General features: G+C 29.8%; 2 protein-coding genes across 2 annotated transcripts in view; both read left to right on the top strand.

Annotated features, from left to right (window-relative positions):
* The first annotated feature begins 2,389 nt into the window (after window positions 1-2,389).
* On the top strand, window positions 2,390-8,763 carry LOC106688388 (uncharacterized). Its single transcript, XM_014432809.3, has 7 exons — window positions 2,390-2,485; window positions 3,037-3,100; window positions 4,826-5,022; window positions 5,175-5,304; window positions 5,811-5,963; window positions 6,088-6,263; window positions 8,537-8,763. The coding sequence occupies exons 1-7, from the start codon at window positions 2,462-2,464 to the stop codon at window positions 8,690-8,692; spliced, it is 900 nt and encodes a 299-aa protein (XP_014288295.1). The 5' UTR covers window positions 2,390-2,461; the 3' UTR covers window positions 8,693-8,763.
* A 3,293-nt stretch (window positions 8,764-12,056) lies between these two features.
* LOC106688387 (uncharacterized) overlaps window positions 12,057-15,999 on the top strand; it is a 10,790-nt gene continuing 6,847 nt past the window's right edge. The window contains exons 1-2 of the mRNA XM_014432808.2: window positions 12,057-12,150; window positions 15,451-15,514. Coding sequence (XP_014288294.1) covers window positions 12,127-12,150; window positions 15,451-15,514 — 88 coding nt within the window. The 5' untranslated portion in view covers window positions 12,057-12,126. The remainder of the gene's footprint in view (window positions 12,151-15,450; window positions 15,515-15,999) is intronic.

The raw sequence follows: 15,999 nt of genomic DNA on the forward strand, positions 1-15,999 counted from the left end.
CTTTCCTATATAGGCCTTCTCTTTCAGGAGTAATAGTCAGCACATCCCGGGGTGACCATTTTTTATTCGATCTCTTTTCCTCACGTTCACAATGCTTCTTCCAATATTATTTTGTCACCCCTGTAATTTCCTCCCCTGAGCTATAGTCAGTGACCATGATTGGCTCCCCCTCCGGTACAAATCACGATGGACCAGGGTAGAGAATACAAAAATGCCTTAATTCAAAATTTACTAGAAAGTTTAGGAATCATATGCCACTAAACAGTTTCAAATAACTCTAATTCTTTAAGAACACTTAATCGGACACATTCTACATTCATTGAACTATTACGGGTCATAAAAGAGGAAAATCCTTCTATTAGGTTACAAACTAATGTAAATATTGCGGTTTCAACGTTTAATGAAACATTAAATAAAAATCTTGAATTAACACCAAATGTAAATTACCTTCGGAAAAATTATTGATCCCGATCGGAATGAACAAATAATTAAGAAAAGTTTTGTACAAAAATATCACGATAAATTAAATGTAATACATAAATTAGCTCATAGACATATTTCGGATGAAAAAGAAAAACGTACCGAACGGTTAAATCAAAATCGAGAAGACCCAACCGAAATACGCGAGGAGGCCTACATAAAACGACGTGTTAGGACAAAAGATGAGAACCTCTACAAGCCAGTCTATACCTTTGTGGATAAAAACAAAATAGTGCATGCACATACTAACAACGTAAGGAGACCTAGAAAGTATCGTGAGAAGACATGTGTTTTGCTTACAGATGATATTGGACCAGTTGTTGATCTGGACACTGCTGATAGTGACTCCGACGGTAGCTTATCAACTAACTGACGTGACACATTCTGGAGGTTTAATGACTTTTAAGCTCGCTGACTCTTTGTCTGGGAAGATTATGACACAGTAATTTATTACTTACATTTCTTTGATTTAATTGACAATATATAAACTATTAAACAGGGTTTAATACATTTCCCAGCTAAAGAATCCATTTATAACATATCACTTAAACAAATTCTGTACTTAAAAGATAAAATCGAATCTTTAGCGTCACATAACAGAAATAAATGAAGACTTATTAATGGTCTCAGTACTGCTATCAAATAGTTAACTGGTAATATGGATGCTTCCATTAAGGAAAGGTATGATAACATTATTGAAAATCTTGAACACAACGAAAATACTATACTAAAGAACTTACAATCGACAAGAAAATGATTTCCAAATTTAATGAAGATAAATGAATTATAAATAATAATAATAAAAAATTGAACGAAGTCATAACACAAACTGACAAAAACAAATACAAAATACACTTAGAAGAACTCTATTCAATTATAAATTATATAACAATTCGAATTGTTGATATAGAAAAATCTCTGGAGATGTGTAGACTTGGTATACCACACGCTGATATTATTAAACATACACATTTACAAAAAAATTTATAAGTAAAGATTTGGAAACCTTATGATTAACTAGCAAAATCCACTGTGCTATAAGAAATGGTACAATTCACTATATTCTATCAATCCCAAAAAAAAGTAGAAAACTTTCACCATTTTACTTGTTATCAGCTCCATCAGTACACCAAAACAATCTTGTAACAACAGTTGTACCCAGTCACTACAAAGTCATTAGAATTGGATAGCTTATCATGGGATCATCATATGTATATACCTGCAATATTGCAAATAATTTTCTCAATTATTGTGCTTTACTTATTCTTGTATCATATATACCTCAAGTATTCTCAACTTAGGAAAGTCTTTAGCATCAACAAACCAACAGCAGAAGTTCCACAGTCACAGCCCTTCAACCCTTGGGCACATTCTCATCCAGTCATTCGGTAGGAAGCTTCATTCTTCGGATGGGAGGAGATATCCCCGGATCACCATCAAATTTAATGTAGCATCAGCACTAATCCCTCATCACTATTTATATATATTATATATAGCCTAGCTAGCATTAGAGTACGTGTCATTAGCTCAGTAGTACTTGTTATGTAAACATTCTTGTGTGTATTATACCTATAAAGTTTTTTTTTGTGTATACTGAGCCGTATTTTGCGAAATATTTCTATTGTAGCTGGTATTAAATTCCATCAACCACGAATCGTTGAGGAAATAATACTCCTTCAAAAGATATAGTATGAACGAAACATTTTGAAACCTGTATAACTGAATTGTGAACTACGCAATGTCCATATTTACAATGTCATAGTTTACATTTCACATCCCAGTCAAACAAGTGAAGATCCAGCAATTACCTGTTAAACATTAATAAATTCATTTTATTCAGAATATTCTGAATAATAATGTCAAATAAACAGTTTTCTTAATACTACTCAAACATTTCATTGGCAATTGACAAACGAAGAGTGGTAGGGGAACTACTTCTTATACTGCGATATGCCTCGCTGACACCTTGCTCAATACCGCCATGATGGTGAAGACACTGTGTAAGGTAAGTGTTTTTTGTTTATAAATGGATCTTATGATATTGTTTTGACTAATTATGGACAAATGATAATAGTTTAAAATTAAATAATGTTTTATTTTTATTGTACATTTTCCGATAAATGAAGTTAAGTTTTACGTATAATTAGTTCAAATCAGTAAAAACAATAATAATTTAGATTGGTATTATAAAATTTTAACATTATTCCAAATATATAAAGCAAATGATATGGATAAGACAATTTTATGGTACAAATAAATTTATTGTTCAAATAAACTTTATTAATAATTTTATTGTACAAATAAATTTAAATTATAAATAATTTTTAATATTATAGATTATTTTGTTATTTCACTTTACGTCTGAAATATCGTGCGAGAAAAATATATTTCTTTGTTTCAACAATTAATAATATTGATCATATACATAGCCTTGTATTATTTTATCAACTGAAATCACGAAACTTTGTTTTTGCATATATCAACAATATTATTAAATTTGCTATCATCATAATTATTAGTAAAATACAAATATAAATTAAATCTCAATGATCGTAGGTCCTAGCACTGGTGTGCTTCATCCATGTGTGTACGGGTGCTAAGAAGTGGGATGACCTTAGTGGTAAGCTTCATTGATACAATTTAAAACCAACATTTATGAATGAATAACTGTTTATTTTATTTAAATTTTTATTTTCATTACTTTTACAGATGTGTAAAACCACTACACATTGGAAAATTACTTTATAAGTTATGACCAGGGATAATTATATGCTAGTTCAATTAATTGTTTTAACTTTTTATCATGGTTATTTTTTATATTTTTCCTTTCTCTTTTTTATTGTGGTTTCATTGATGATGTAGATATAAATTAATTAAATTATAAAATGTATTCAAGTATTATTATTTACAGTTATTATTTCCATAATGAGTCAATGTAAAGTTATGATCAACTATACTCGTGTGGGTGAAACAAAGTTATTTATATCTGTATGATTTGTACAATCATTAACTATAAGTTTAATTCAATAATTATGTAAATCTATTAATTTACCAATACATGTCTAGTTTGTCCACTCAAATGAAATACCTTATAATGAAATTTAATACAATCATTGTTTGCTTTATCTTTCGTAATATTGGCCTAATGTATATTTATTATTTTATTTTTTTGAAATACTTAAATCATTTCAAAATAGCATTTGGATTGTAATATGTTTGTTAATAGGAAATTAATAAAAATTCAACAGGTAATTGTAGAAATATTTGGAAAATAATTCTGAAATATGAATAAATTTTGAATAATAAGCAAATAAAGATTTGATTTCTTTCTTAAGGTTTTATCAGTTTTTTCTCTAGGATTCAGTCTACAGATGAAAATTAAGGGCTATAAGGAAAAGGCTTTAGGCAAATTTCATCTCATTCTCTAGAACTCATTTGTCTACTATAAAATTGTCAAAAGAAGGTGAAAAAATGTTCAGCTATTGCTCCTAACATCAATTTTTCACATAGGCATCAGAAATCCAAACCCTACAAAACAACAAAATTTTGTGAAAATTCAATGATCCAATATTTTTTATTAATTTATTAAATAAAGATATTATGATTATGCTTTATCTTGCACCTGGCGCAGAGCCTTGCTTTATAGTATACGAATACAAAGAAAAATTAGCCAAGACATTGATGATAAAGTATAATACATAAAATGTGATAGAAACAAAAAAAAATACGTCCATTTAAATATGAAGTTTACGTTGTGATTGATTTACGACTAATTACAACTCTGAAAAAAACAAATGATAAAATTCATGAAAAATTATAATAGCATTCTAATATTATGTTTTACTAATGCTATAATATTACTGCATTGGGTATTGTATTGATACTCAAGGAAAAAAGCTTGAAGGTTAGTGGAGACATTGTTCAATTTAAACTTAAACAAATTTCTTCAAGAACTTCTGGTTACCCGTCCATAAAATCAATTTCAACGGCTCGTTCTGCAGTTTTTATTCGCAAATAACAAAGCATTAACATTGAAACGAAATGATTAATTACGTAATTTTAGTGATTATCCTTTTTCTGCATATTTATATTCACTGCAGAAATATGTAGAAAAAGGATAATTTTCAGAAAAAGTAATATGCAGAAACATAAAGTATCAGGAATTAAAAAAACATAGAAATAGTCAGGAAACTATTTAGAACTATATACATTTTTTTAACTACACTGAAATATTTATGCAGGAAATATATATTATATATATTTACTGCATAAATATTTCAGTGTAGTTAAAAAAAAGGTATATAGTTCTAAATATATATATATTTCTAATAACCAATAATTTCAGTTCGATTTGACCTCCTCAAAATATTGGGCTTTCACCGCGTACCTACAACCACCACTGATCGTAAGATTAAAGACTACGTTAAGGTCCAACCAGAAGAAGGGTTTAACCTACCCGTCGACATCTACTGCTACCCCAACGATCCTAGGGCATGCTTCTTGTACGACAGGAAGGGAAACATAGTTGGAATCCAAACCTCAGTAAGTGTAAACATATAATTTATTAGTCATAAAATTTACAATATATAAATTAAAATCATTAAATTCTGGATAAATAATAAGATACTTGGGTTTTAAAATGCGTATCTATATCCCATAAATTAAAGAAAGATAATTTTTTATTTAAATTTCAGTTCTTAAAAAAGGACGTGGCCAATGTGGATCCCTCAGATTACGATTACCAAGCTCTTTTGCACACTTACAAAGAGACCAATTTCTTCGAAATCCCAGCTTACAGTTTCAGAGCCTACATAACCAATCCAGGTAACTTTATTTATTAATGGACAATATATTCCAATCGGTGTATGACACTTCCTAACTAAATTGGTCCAGCTTGACTTTTTTTTAAGTAATGTCTGAAAATCAAATATGCTAAACACTCATTGCTATCTTTAAAAATTAAATTCAAATTGCTAGTTTAATTAATTAAATGTAACTCCATTGCAATATATGTTAAATACATTACATTAATACATAATTAAAACTTTATAGAAGAAACAAACAGCCAGTTCTATTGCTATTATTTATACTTAACAATATTTTATTATTTAAAGCCTCTCCAAAAACTCATATAAGGTGGAGTTCCTTCAAAATTGATAGTGGGTAATAAATAAATAATTTCAAGAATAGTTTGTGTTTAAATATTTGAACATTATGCATATATATACTTAAGTCTATATAAAACATTACTATTCATATAAAAATATATTCTATACACTATGAAATATTTATCACTAATATCTCATTTTATTTGTTTTTTACTAAAAAAGAAAAACTTACTGAAGATGGCCGTGTAGCCAATGGGGAAATTGGAGATGGTCTCTGGGTTTACATTAAAGGCGAACTCATTGAAATCCCAAGAAAAATGCCGGAAGGAGATAGGTTTGGTGACTTTTACAAGCAAGGATGCTTAAGATCTATGGGTGAGATTTAATAAAATCCTTTTTACTTGTTTGTAAGAAATATGAGTAACTATTTCAGTAACAAGTGAGTATATAAAAACAAAATAGTAAACCGAATGACATTATGAATGAAATTGTGTTTTAGGTAAACATTTCTTCTACAATGTATATAAAGATTTGGGCACATGCAAGGAGCTTTTCGCTCTTTTTCCACTTTACGAAGATGGAAACCTTGTTGGATATGGCTTGGCAACACCAGGGAAAGGAACTGCTGGTAAAAAGAGGGACTGGTACGAACACCCACCAAAGCTAGCATTAAGTGTAAGTAACAAATGTAACATCTAGTCATAGAATTTATGATAGTACTGCATGAGATATGAATAAAGATAATTATCAGGAGTTTTTAATTTCTAAAAAGTATTGGGATGCATTTATATAAATAATATATAATGTTTTATATATATATATATATATATTTTTATATTGAAACATTCAATTCACCACTGTAGAGAGAAACATTTCTTACAATTTTTTTAAGCAATATAAGCCCTGTTTTAATTAAAATTTAAACTTAAAATTTACACATCAGATAAAGATATTGGCCTTTTGTTTTCGAAACTACTGCTCTTTATTGTTTAGTTTCATTTTTTAATTGAATTAAACTCAAAAATAATTCATTTAACATTTTTTTTAATATCTTTATTGAAATATACAACTGTATATTACATAATACATTTAGTAAATATGATCTTAGTTAAAATTAAGTGTTACAGCGTGTAGAGCTGCTACCTATTGGTAACACTCTAATGACATTTTACATTAGTTGGTCTCATGACCATCTTCTTTTCAGGCGTCTCGGAGGACTTTCAGAAATGTAAGAGGATGCAAGGTTAGAAACCAGGGGGTTTGTAAGGTTAGGGAGTTTATCATGGAAGGATGATATCTGGTTCGGGCTAGATCGATTACATAGGGAACATGAAGGTCTTTATGTATGATTTTATTTGTGACAAAGTAAGGAGCATTGAGGATTTTACGAAGGATTTTGGATTTTAAGGATTAAATACGATAGAAATTCGAAGGTTTAGTGGAGCCCCAAAGCTCAACTCCATCCAGATTGGCCTTATTACAGTCATGTAAATCAGTCTTTTGTAATGTGTTGGAAGTTTAGACCGTTTGTCTAGTATGTGCTGTAATAGTCGAAATTGATGTGCAGTTCCCTGTCTTTTCAGTCTCGTGTGAGGATTCCAGGTTAATGGTTTGTCCAAATGTAGCCCAAGGTAGCGGATCTATTCGACAGGAGTAAGCGTAACATTATTAAATGAAACTGTAGGGCAGTCGGTAGGTTTACGACGAAGGGTAAAGGTGATTTGATGGGATTTGTTGCAATTTATCTTAATCTTCCAATTACGACACCATTCTTTGAGGGCTGTGGTATGGGATTGGAGGGTTTGGGATGCAATTAATGTGTTATTATTAACACATGTATCTTCGGCATATGTGGTGAGGATAGTGTAGGATTGGTTGGAATGTCAACTGTATAGACGGTGTAGAGGATGGGACCAAGGATACTTACTACCTTGTGGAACACCAGCGGACTGAGAATAGAGGGATGAACAGGAACTATTGTGGTTTACTTGCAATAATCTATCAATGAGGAAGGAACGAATAATGAGAAAGTATGTAGGAGGTAGGAATTTACGGAGTTTGTAAAGCAGTCCCGGGTGCCAGACCTGATCAAAAGCCTGTTCTACATCGAAAAAGACTCCCGTGCAGTACATTCCGCGATCCAAAGAAGACGAACAAAATTTTAATTAATTTTTTTTAATTTGCCTAATCGTTATGGATGCCGTCATTTATAACGTTCTTAAAATTTTAAGTAATTAGTTCCTAAATCAATTAATATTTTAAAAAATAATGTTAATATCTGAAAATACTTGCAAAGGAAAAACATTTTTTTATGTACATATAGCTGCACTATTTTTGAATTAAAAATTAACGAAAGAGGATCATTAAGTAATTGGTCTGACAATCTTCATAACTTTTCGGAAAGAGGGGATATTTTTACATTTTATATGAACTCACCAGTTATTATTTATTTATCAAATCTCGATAGAGCTGCGTCTCGAGTTTCCCTTAACTCTTCAGTCCTATTTAAAAGGCAATGTGTCAAAAAAGTATTGTATATTATTTATTGTTCTATATTAATCATTGATATTATTCAGAATAATTATAAAATTAAATTGAAATAATTAATATTTTTTGGTAAAAATATGTACATAAAACATTTGTATTGTCTTATCTATAAACAGTATTAATAATATAATACCAAATATATTAGATTGTTGACTTAGTAATGAATTATTTTTTATTAAATTCTAGATTAAATTACAGTACATTATTGACTGTCTATATAATTTCAATTATATCTTATTATTTATTTATTTAAATACTATGTACAATTACTAGATAAGCATTATTTATTTTTTAAAAATGTATCTTTTTCTATAGTTAACATAAAAATTGGTATTTTTTCGGTAGCTTGATTATGATTTTTTGTTCCATAGAAACTATGAAATAATATCTTATTCTTCCAGATTATCACACCCAACAGACCAAAATGCTTGGACAATATGGTGGACAAATATGGCCTGACATCCATGCACGTCTACTTCGTGAAAAGACCCTGGGACATCTCGTGCAACTGTTTTGATAAGCTTATCAACGTTCTTACAGATTGGATTCCAATTTAAAAATTATGAAATTGAATTTATTTTTTGTATTAAAATGAATTAAACTGAACAGTACAAAGAAAGAAATAGTTTATTATTGTTTGTTATACATTTAATCTAAGGCCATGTACAAGGACTAAAAACGTTAATTTAAATATTCATGGATTCTATAATGTTTAAGAGATAAATATGTTATAAAAGAAAATTAGCTAAAAACAGTTGTTATTCTGTGTAAAACACGACAAGCGCCTATTCTATGGTACAGTTATTTTACCTACAGGATGTACATTAATTTATTCCCCCATACCGAAGTGCACTAGTGATAATTAAAGCATTAAATTCGAAAAGTATAAAAAAACTAGTAAAAGTACGCTAAACAACCATTAAAATACCATCAAATGACGTGTTGTAATTGATTTGTTAATAGTTATAGTTTTGTTATAGTTAATAATTGACTTGACATATTTATAAATTTTTAAAAAAATTAAATTTAAATAGGAAAATTTTTCACATCTAATATTTTTTCTTGTAAAGAGATATAAATAAATAAAAAACATAATATAAAATAAAAATAGATATACATTTAAAAACATTTATTCAACTCAAGAAGTAAATTGTGATAGTTGAAGGGGTAGGAGAAGTTCGTTAATATTTTCAATGTAAGATTTGAATGACATTATAAAAGATTTGAATATTGATTTTATATTTTATTAAAAACATGTAATAATTATTAAATGCACTAAAGCACTTCTCCACTTCCCTGTCGTTTGACACTTAGTAGCTCAATCCTCTTATTCTCGGACATATCTCAATCTCCGCCCACTCCGGCACGTACATTGCGAGGAACCGAAGGAATCTGTCTTAAAGGCTCTATCAAGACCTAAGACAATCAAGTAAACGCTTGAGGGTTGAGAACTTAAATAAGGAATATTCAGCAACGTTCCAAATGCCTGTTCAAATGTCAGTCGTTGTAGGGACTTGTGTCTATGTGTCTATGTCTAATCACCTCCTTGCATAACCGTTGGTCTAGTAACACTACTTCCTTACAAAGTACTGAACCCCCGACCCTTCATGGGTTGTAGCGGTACAGATGTGTCTATGTCTAACACATTTCTTCTCAGTGAGCCGTTTTCAAAAATGATGGAGTTCCTAATGTTCTATACATATTGTATAATAATCATCTGATTTACTTTCCCAAAGTCGCATTCTTTCCTTGGACATTATCCGTCTACCAGCATATACATATCTGTAGATGAATATGTGTATGCATAATTATTATAAAAAGTAAAGAGTTTAAAACTATGATTAATGTACGCGTAAATTAATGGTTGAAATGATTAGTGCAACATTATTCATTCAGTTAACCTATTTGTATGAGCACGTCATTGAAGGTAGATGGGGATTTTTGTAGCTCACTGAAGTAACTCTAAAACCATAGGGTGCTTTATACCAAAAGTATCGAATTCAACCCAAGAGAGCATTGTGAACCTTAATATAGGAAAGCAAGAATTACTAAAATCTCTACGAAATTTAACATGTCTCAACAACCAAACACAGGAATAAGAGCAAGAAGTATATAAGTCATTGAGTACTATTGATGAAAAGTTTTTACACTAAGCCAGTTATATTTATTTATAAGGTTTAGAGAATCGGCCGGAAAACATCTGGGAAAGAATTAAAGAATGAATCGAAGCTTCTTCTATAGAACAGATTAGAAGAATAAAACCAACGGATATCCACAAAGGATTGATCCTACTTGGTTCGCGACGGACACCTGATGGGTCTACCACAACTCTATTGCAATCCTAAAGACAATAGAAGTCCTGAGGAAAATTTTAGCAGAAGAAAAAAAGAAAAGCAACCTGTTTAAATAGATAATAATGTGCTACTTTTCTAGTAATACATTTTTCTAGGTTGGGTGGGGGTAAAAATCGGATAAATTAAATCCGACAACCGCATTTATATTCAATATTTACCGCATTATATATTTATGTATTTATAATATGTAATTAAACTATGTATTTCAATAGGAACCGACCAATTGTTAATAAAAATATATTAAAACATATTAATCTAAATCAAAAGCTATAGTACTACAGAATCCCTTCCATGGTATGCTAGATGTAATACTCAATCATTAGATATATTTTCCAAAATAAACGTGTTCATAAATTTACTTAGCTATGGTAATAAAGTGGCATGCAGAGTATTTAAACCATCAAATCACGCTGAGACTAATACAAGGTTTATTACATGTATTTACACATGATAATATCTTATCTTATCAGAGAGCTCATGAATCTTTGTGAATACTGGAATTATTTACCAAAATTTACTATTAAAGTTTAATTTAAATTACAGTGTAGGACTATCACTCATCTGTGTATTGGATTTATTTTCCTTCTATCGATGGAAGGAAGAATTCTAGTGTTTTGTTAGCCTAGCTGTTCCACTCTGAAGCCTAGCTGTTCGACTCTGAGGCCTAGCTGTTCCACTCTGAGGCCTAGCTATTCCACTCTGAGGCCTAGATGTTCCACTCTGAGGCCTAACTGTTCCACTCTGAGGCATAGCTGGTCCACAACTCCGGATGCCTTCTATCTCTCAAGTCTGCTCTGTTTTAGAACTAAGCTCTCGGAAATGCCATCATACTAAGAATCAAATGCCACCATATCTGGAAGTCGGTTGCCACCATACCTTCCCGGCAGGTTTTAATGTTTAATGAGAGCTCGTTGCAAACTGAGGTACCTGAGTTTGCAGCTTGAGCGACCACCGGCTAGGTAGGCTCCCAATGCTGGATTTTCCTACCTTGAATGTAATGACTTATTTTTAATATTTCCTATATATATATATCTATTTTTAAACTAAATTCATTTTTCATTCCACTATTTTCAATAAATTGCAAGTGTAAACTAGTTTGATTGTAGCAGCTAGGTTAAAATAAAGGCCTATCAATTTTATGCAGCGAAAAAACCCAGAATAAGCTATATAGCTTGCAATAAAAAACTATAAACTATGCAAAAAAAATCCACAGCTTAAAATCGTTTAATATATAAAAAATTCTGAATAAAGAAATAATTAGAAGAAGTGTACAAAAGTAAAACGAAAAATGATTAAAATTTATTTATTTTTTAAACTAAAATATGTAAATAGTCATTCACATTTAATATTTTATTAATGTCTTCTAAAAAAAATTAATCCAAACGAAAAATTTTGAAACAACTGAATTATGAATTACAGAATACCTATATTTATAGACTGATACACATAGGATTTCTCCAATCCACTAATGGCTAATTTTATTTAGATTATTCTGAATTATAATGTCGAATAAGCAATCATTGCCATACTATTCAAACATACCAGAAACAATTGACAAAACATGACAAACGGAAAATAGTAGGGGAAACTACTTCTTATACTGCGTATGGCAATCGGTCCATTCACTCAAAAACGCGATGGTAGTGAATACACTGTGTAAGGTGAGTCTATTTTGTTCATATAGGGTTCTTATGATATGTAATTTTCCTAATTATACAACCCAACAGTTGCCAGGAAACAAATAGATGGAAATAGATAAATTTTTGTTTCTTGCGATTAGTGAAGTTAAGTTTTTCTTGGAACAGGTTCAAATTATTCTTAACAATGTGTATGTATATATATATATATATACATATAAACCTAAAAAAAATATGCTCTAAAACCTCTTTTGACGAAAAAATAATACCCGAAATAATACATAATTATTAAAACTTAGTCCCTCACTTTTTTATTATCTTTAATACATTCCATTCTTTATAAATTAATTCTAAAAACATTCTGAAAGTATAAATTTCTTAGCTTATTCACACTATGATGTCAGCCAACATTAGTTATCACAATATTACAGGATACAATGCCTTTGTCAAATTTTATTATTAGTCAATAAACTATAAAACTTCTTAAATTAGGGAACAGTATTGACTAGAATAAAATTGAAAATATTATGAGGATATAGCCAACCTGAGATCTTGAGGTAGGTTACACAATGAATTGTTGATATAATGACCAAGTCAAATGACATTGTAAACTAAATAATTATAATGTGTGAAAATGTGATAACAGTTGATAATCTAGCACATTATGATTAAAATTAATTTTTTATTGCATATTGTTCCCTATTTTCAGAAGTTTTATATGTTATTAACAATTGATCAAATTTGACAAAGGCATAATAGTGTTATAACCAATGTTGGCTGTGATAGTGAGAATAAGGTAGGAAATTTTTGTTTTAGAATAATGTATTATGAATAGAATGTAATTAAAAAAATTTAGTTGATTGATCCTTGAGAATGGCCTAATGGGTGAAAGGTAGGAGTTCAAGGAAAAGTGTGAGTCTGAACGAATCTTTTAGTTGTAACTGATAATATTTAGATATTTTTAAATATATAGATGTCATTTTAGTCTTTAGTAATAGCTAAAACTGTTTATAATACGAAAAACGTAGTGAAATTGTTTTGATCTATTGTACTAACATGAAATTTTAACTACTGCAAAGAATTTAACAAATCAATCGATAAAATTAAATGAGAATATATTTTTATGAAATATTTAACACAAACTTTCTTCATGTAAAATCATCAATTATTTGAAGCAAGAATTTATAAATAGGTCAAAACCCAATACGATAATGAGTTGGAATGGAATCATGTTGGTTCAATAGAACAGTATCAGAATCAATTCAGCACATCACTTCAGACTGTTATTTTAAGTATATCTGCATAGGCACTATGACTGAAATTGTACATCAAGAATTGGCCATGAAATCTTAAGCTTTTGATGTGATCAGGATTTATTGAAAGTTCAGGTAAAACGAGGTCATTGACAGACGGCACCTCAAGCTGTATTGGGATCATAAATAATTACAGTGTTGGTTACAACCAGCCTGAAATTTTTCTTATCTCTAAGGAACAAAAGTATGGAAATATCATAGAAATGGGAGTATCACCGGTTGACGATATTTTTAAGGTTGCTGCAGAAAAAAAACTAAAGAACGTAAATAAAAGGATCTAGGTGAAGCATTTATATAAACTTGAAAAAGTTAGAGTACTGTCGTTGACCATCTCAGCTAAGGGGCCTTGATTGCTGAGGTAGCATTGAATTTTGTTATGAACCAGGATCATTCTTTAAGTACCTTCGATCTAATGCAGTCTTACCTGAGACTGAGACTGAGAGTGGAGTCAAGAAATTCATACGAAAAAAATCTTTCCTAGCTTCACCCTAGCCAAGGGCAAGGTAGGTTCTCTTTTCCGCAAAAGCCGAGTATAATTTATAAATAATAATATATAAAACAAAGAGATAGAAGCACTAACTGAAAGTGTAGTATAACTTAAAAAAAAGTTTAATCACAAATTATTTTAAAATCATTCATAATAGAAATCAAACAAATAAAAATGACAAAGGTGATGTAAAAAATTTTAAAATAAATCCAATAGAGAAACTAAATATATTACTAAGATGACACAGCTAACATAAAAAAAAGTGTTTGAAAACATGATTAAATAAATATATAAAATTTGAATTATATGCTGATAAAGAACTGGGTAAATCACATTATATAGTCATCTGGATAATGCAGTGAAAGATAAACATAATAAAAAAGATATGAAATGCAAAATTAATATTAAGGAGCACAAAAATAACTATAATGTCATGGAAATATCTCAAAACATATTCAATATGATTATTCAGCACAAAATTAACAACAATCCAACTAAGCCCAACGAGGATAAAGCCTTGGTTGATAGTATACATTCAGACATCAAGACCTCTTGACAGCACTTCGATATGAAGAGTTTAATCAAAATTTCTAGAGCCGTTCAGAGAGAATTGTATAAAAAGTGAACAATTGGTGACATGAAGTGGCACTTTTAACAAAAGGACTTCTGCAAAAACATAATTATAACATTCCATGCGAATGACTAGCTTATATACTTAATTTAAGTTCCTTTAAATTGTTGTTAATAGCTATACTGTTCATATAGACACATAGCCACAATTTTGCTAGATATATATATTTGGACTCAATATATTTCAACGCGTGTATTTCCATTGCAATCTTAAACTTTTTCATGACCACAATACGTTTCCTTCATGTGTAGTTGATTGAAATAAAAATATTAATGAAATTGTAATTTTAAATCGAATATTAAAAAAAATGTGTAGTCATTAATTAAAGTTAATATTTAATAATGACCAGAATATCTGGATCAAATAAATATTAATAATAGCGTGAATGAAATAAAGATGAATACCATCATCGAAACATTAAATCAGTCATGTTCATCAACATTATGTCAGATAAGTAGTTTCTTGTAGTAGAGGAATGAGTAACAAGGTGTTAGTAAAAAAAGTGAATATATTTTTATCAGTCTAAAATCAAAATAATATACATAATTGACAGGGAATAATTGATAATATGAAACAAGATTTAAAGTAATGACGAAATGTCAGATAACATATATTTATTTTTGTTCTAATAATGTTCAATGCTAATTCAAAGTCATGCCTATTATTAACTTACTGGGATTTTTATCATAAACTTAAAGTTTTAACGTAATTTAGTTAATTAAGATGGATGACGTTAAACTTGTTTTAATGAGTAATAAATTGTAAACAGTGGATTGAATTGTGGAATAAAATTGAAAAGTTATCAAAGTAGGTTAATGTAAAATTTGTGAAGAAGGAAGTAGAAAAAATAATAATACTAAAATAAACTAAATCAAATCTCAATAATTTCGTAGGTTCTAGCACTGGTGTGCTTCATCCATGTGTGTGCGGGTGCCAAGAAGTGGGATGAGCTTAGTGGTAAGTTGTATGAAACCTTATTAAAGACTAAAATTTTGGAATTACCTAGTTGATCTTAGGGGCTCTAGTAAATCATCGAATTCCTTTCGTATCCAATCCTTATAATCCAAAATGATTTGTAAAACCCTCAATGCTCCCTGCTTTGTCAAAAATAATACTATCCATAAAGACCGGAATGTTCCACATGTTACAAATCTTGTCCAAGTCAAAATTCTAACATTGTTATTTTTCTTCAATTCCTGATAATCCTTTGAGGCGCCAGAGAACAAGATGGCTTGAGATATTCTAATGTAGACATGTTATTGGAGGTATTATCAATGGAAAATATCTCTGAAAATCGTTCATGTTATTATTGCTTATCTTATTCACTTGTTGTATTTTTCGCTTAAATACAGTTGTCAGATCACCTTCACTCTCCGTCGTAAACCTCTGCCCTCCTGTCCTACAGTATCCTTTCTAGATATACCACTAACGCCTGTTGAACA

The sequence above is a fragment of the Halyomorpha halys genome, unplaced genomic scaffold (genome assembly GCF_000696795.3).
Source record: "Halyomorpha halys isolate HHAL.00 unplaced genomic scaffold, Hhal_1.1 Scaffold1122.1, whole genome shotgun sequence".
In the NCBI taxonomy this organism is placed as follows: domain Eukaryota; kingdom Metazoa; phylum Arthropoda; class Insecta; order Hemiptera; family Pentatomidae; genus Halyomorpha; species Halyomorpha halys.

Excerpts from the sequence above, each read along its gene's own strand:
- LOC106688388 (XM_014432809.3), top strand. The coding sequence starts at position 2,462 with ATGATGGTGAAGACACTGTGTAAG. Across the intron at positions 5,023-5,174 it reads TAGTTGGAATCCAAACCTCA|TTCTTAAAAAAGGACGTGGC; the intron begins GTAAGTGTAAAC and ends TTTAAATTTCAG. Across the intron at positions 5,305-5,810 it reads AGCCTACATAACCAATCCAG|AAAAACTTACTGAAGATGGC; the intron begins GTAACTTTATTT and ends TTACTAAAAAAG.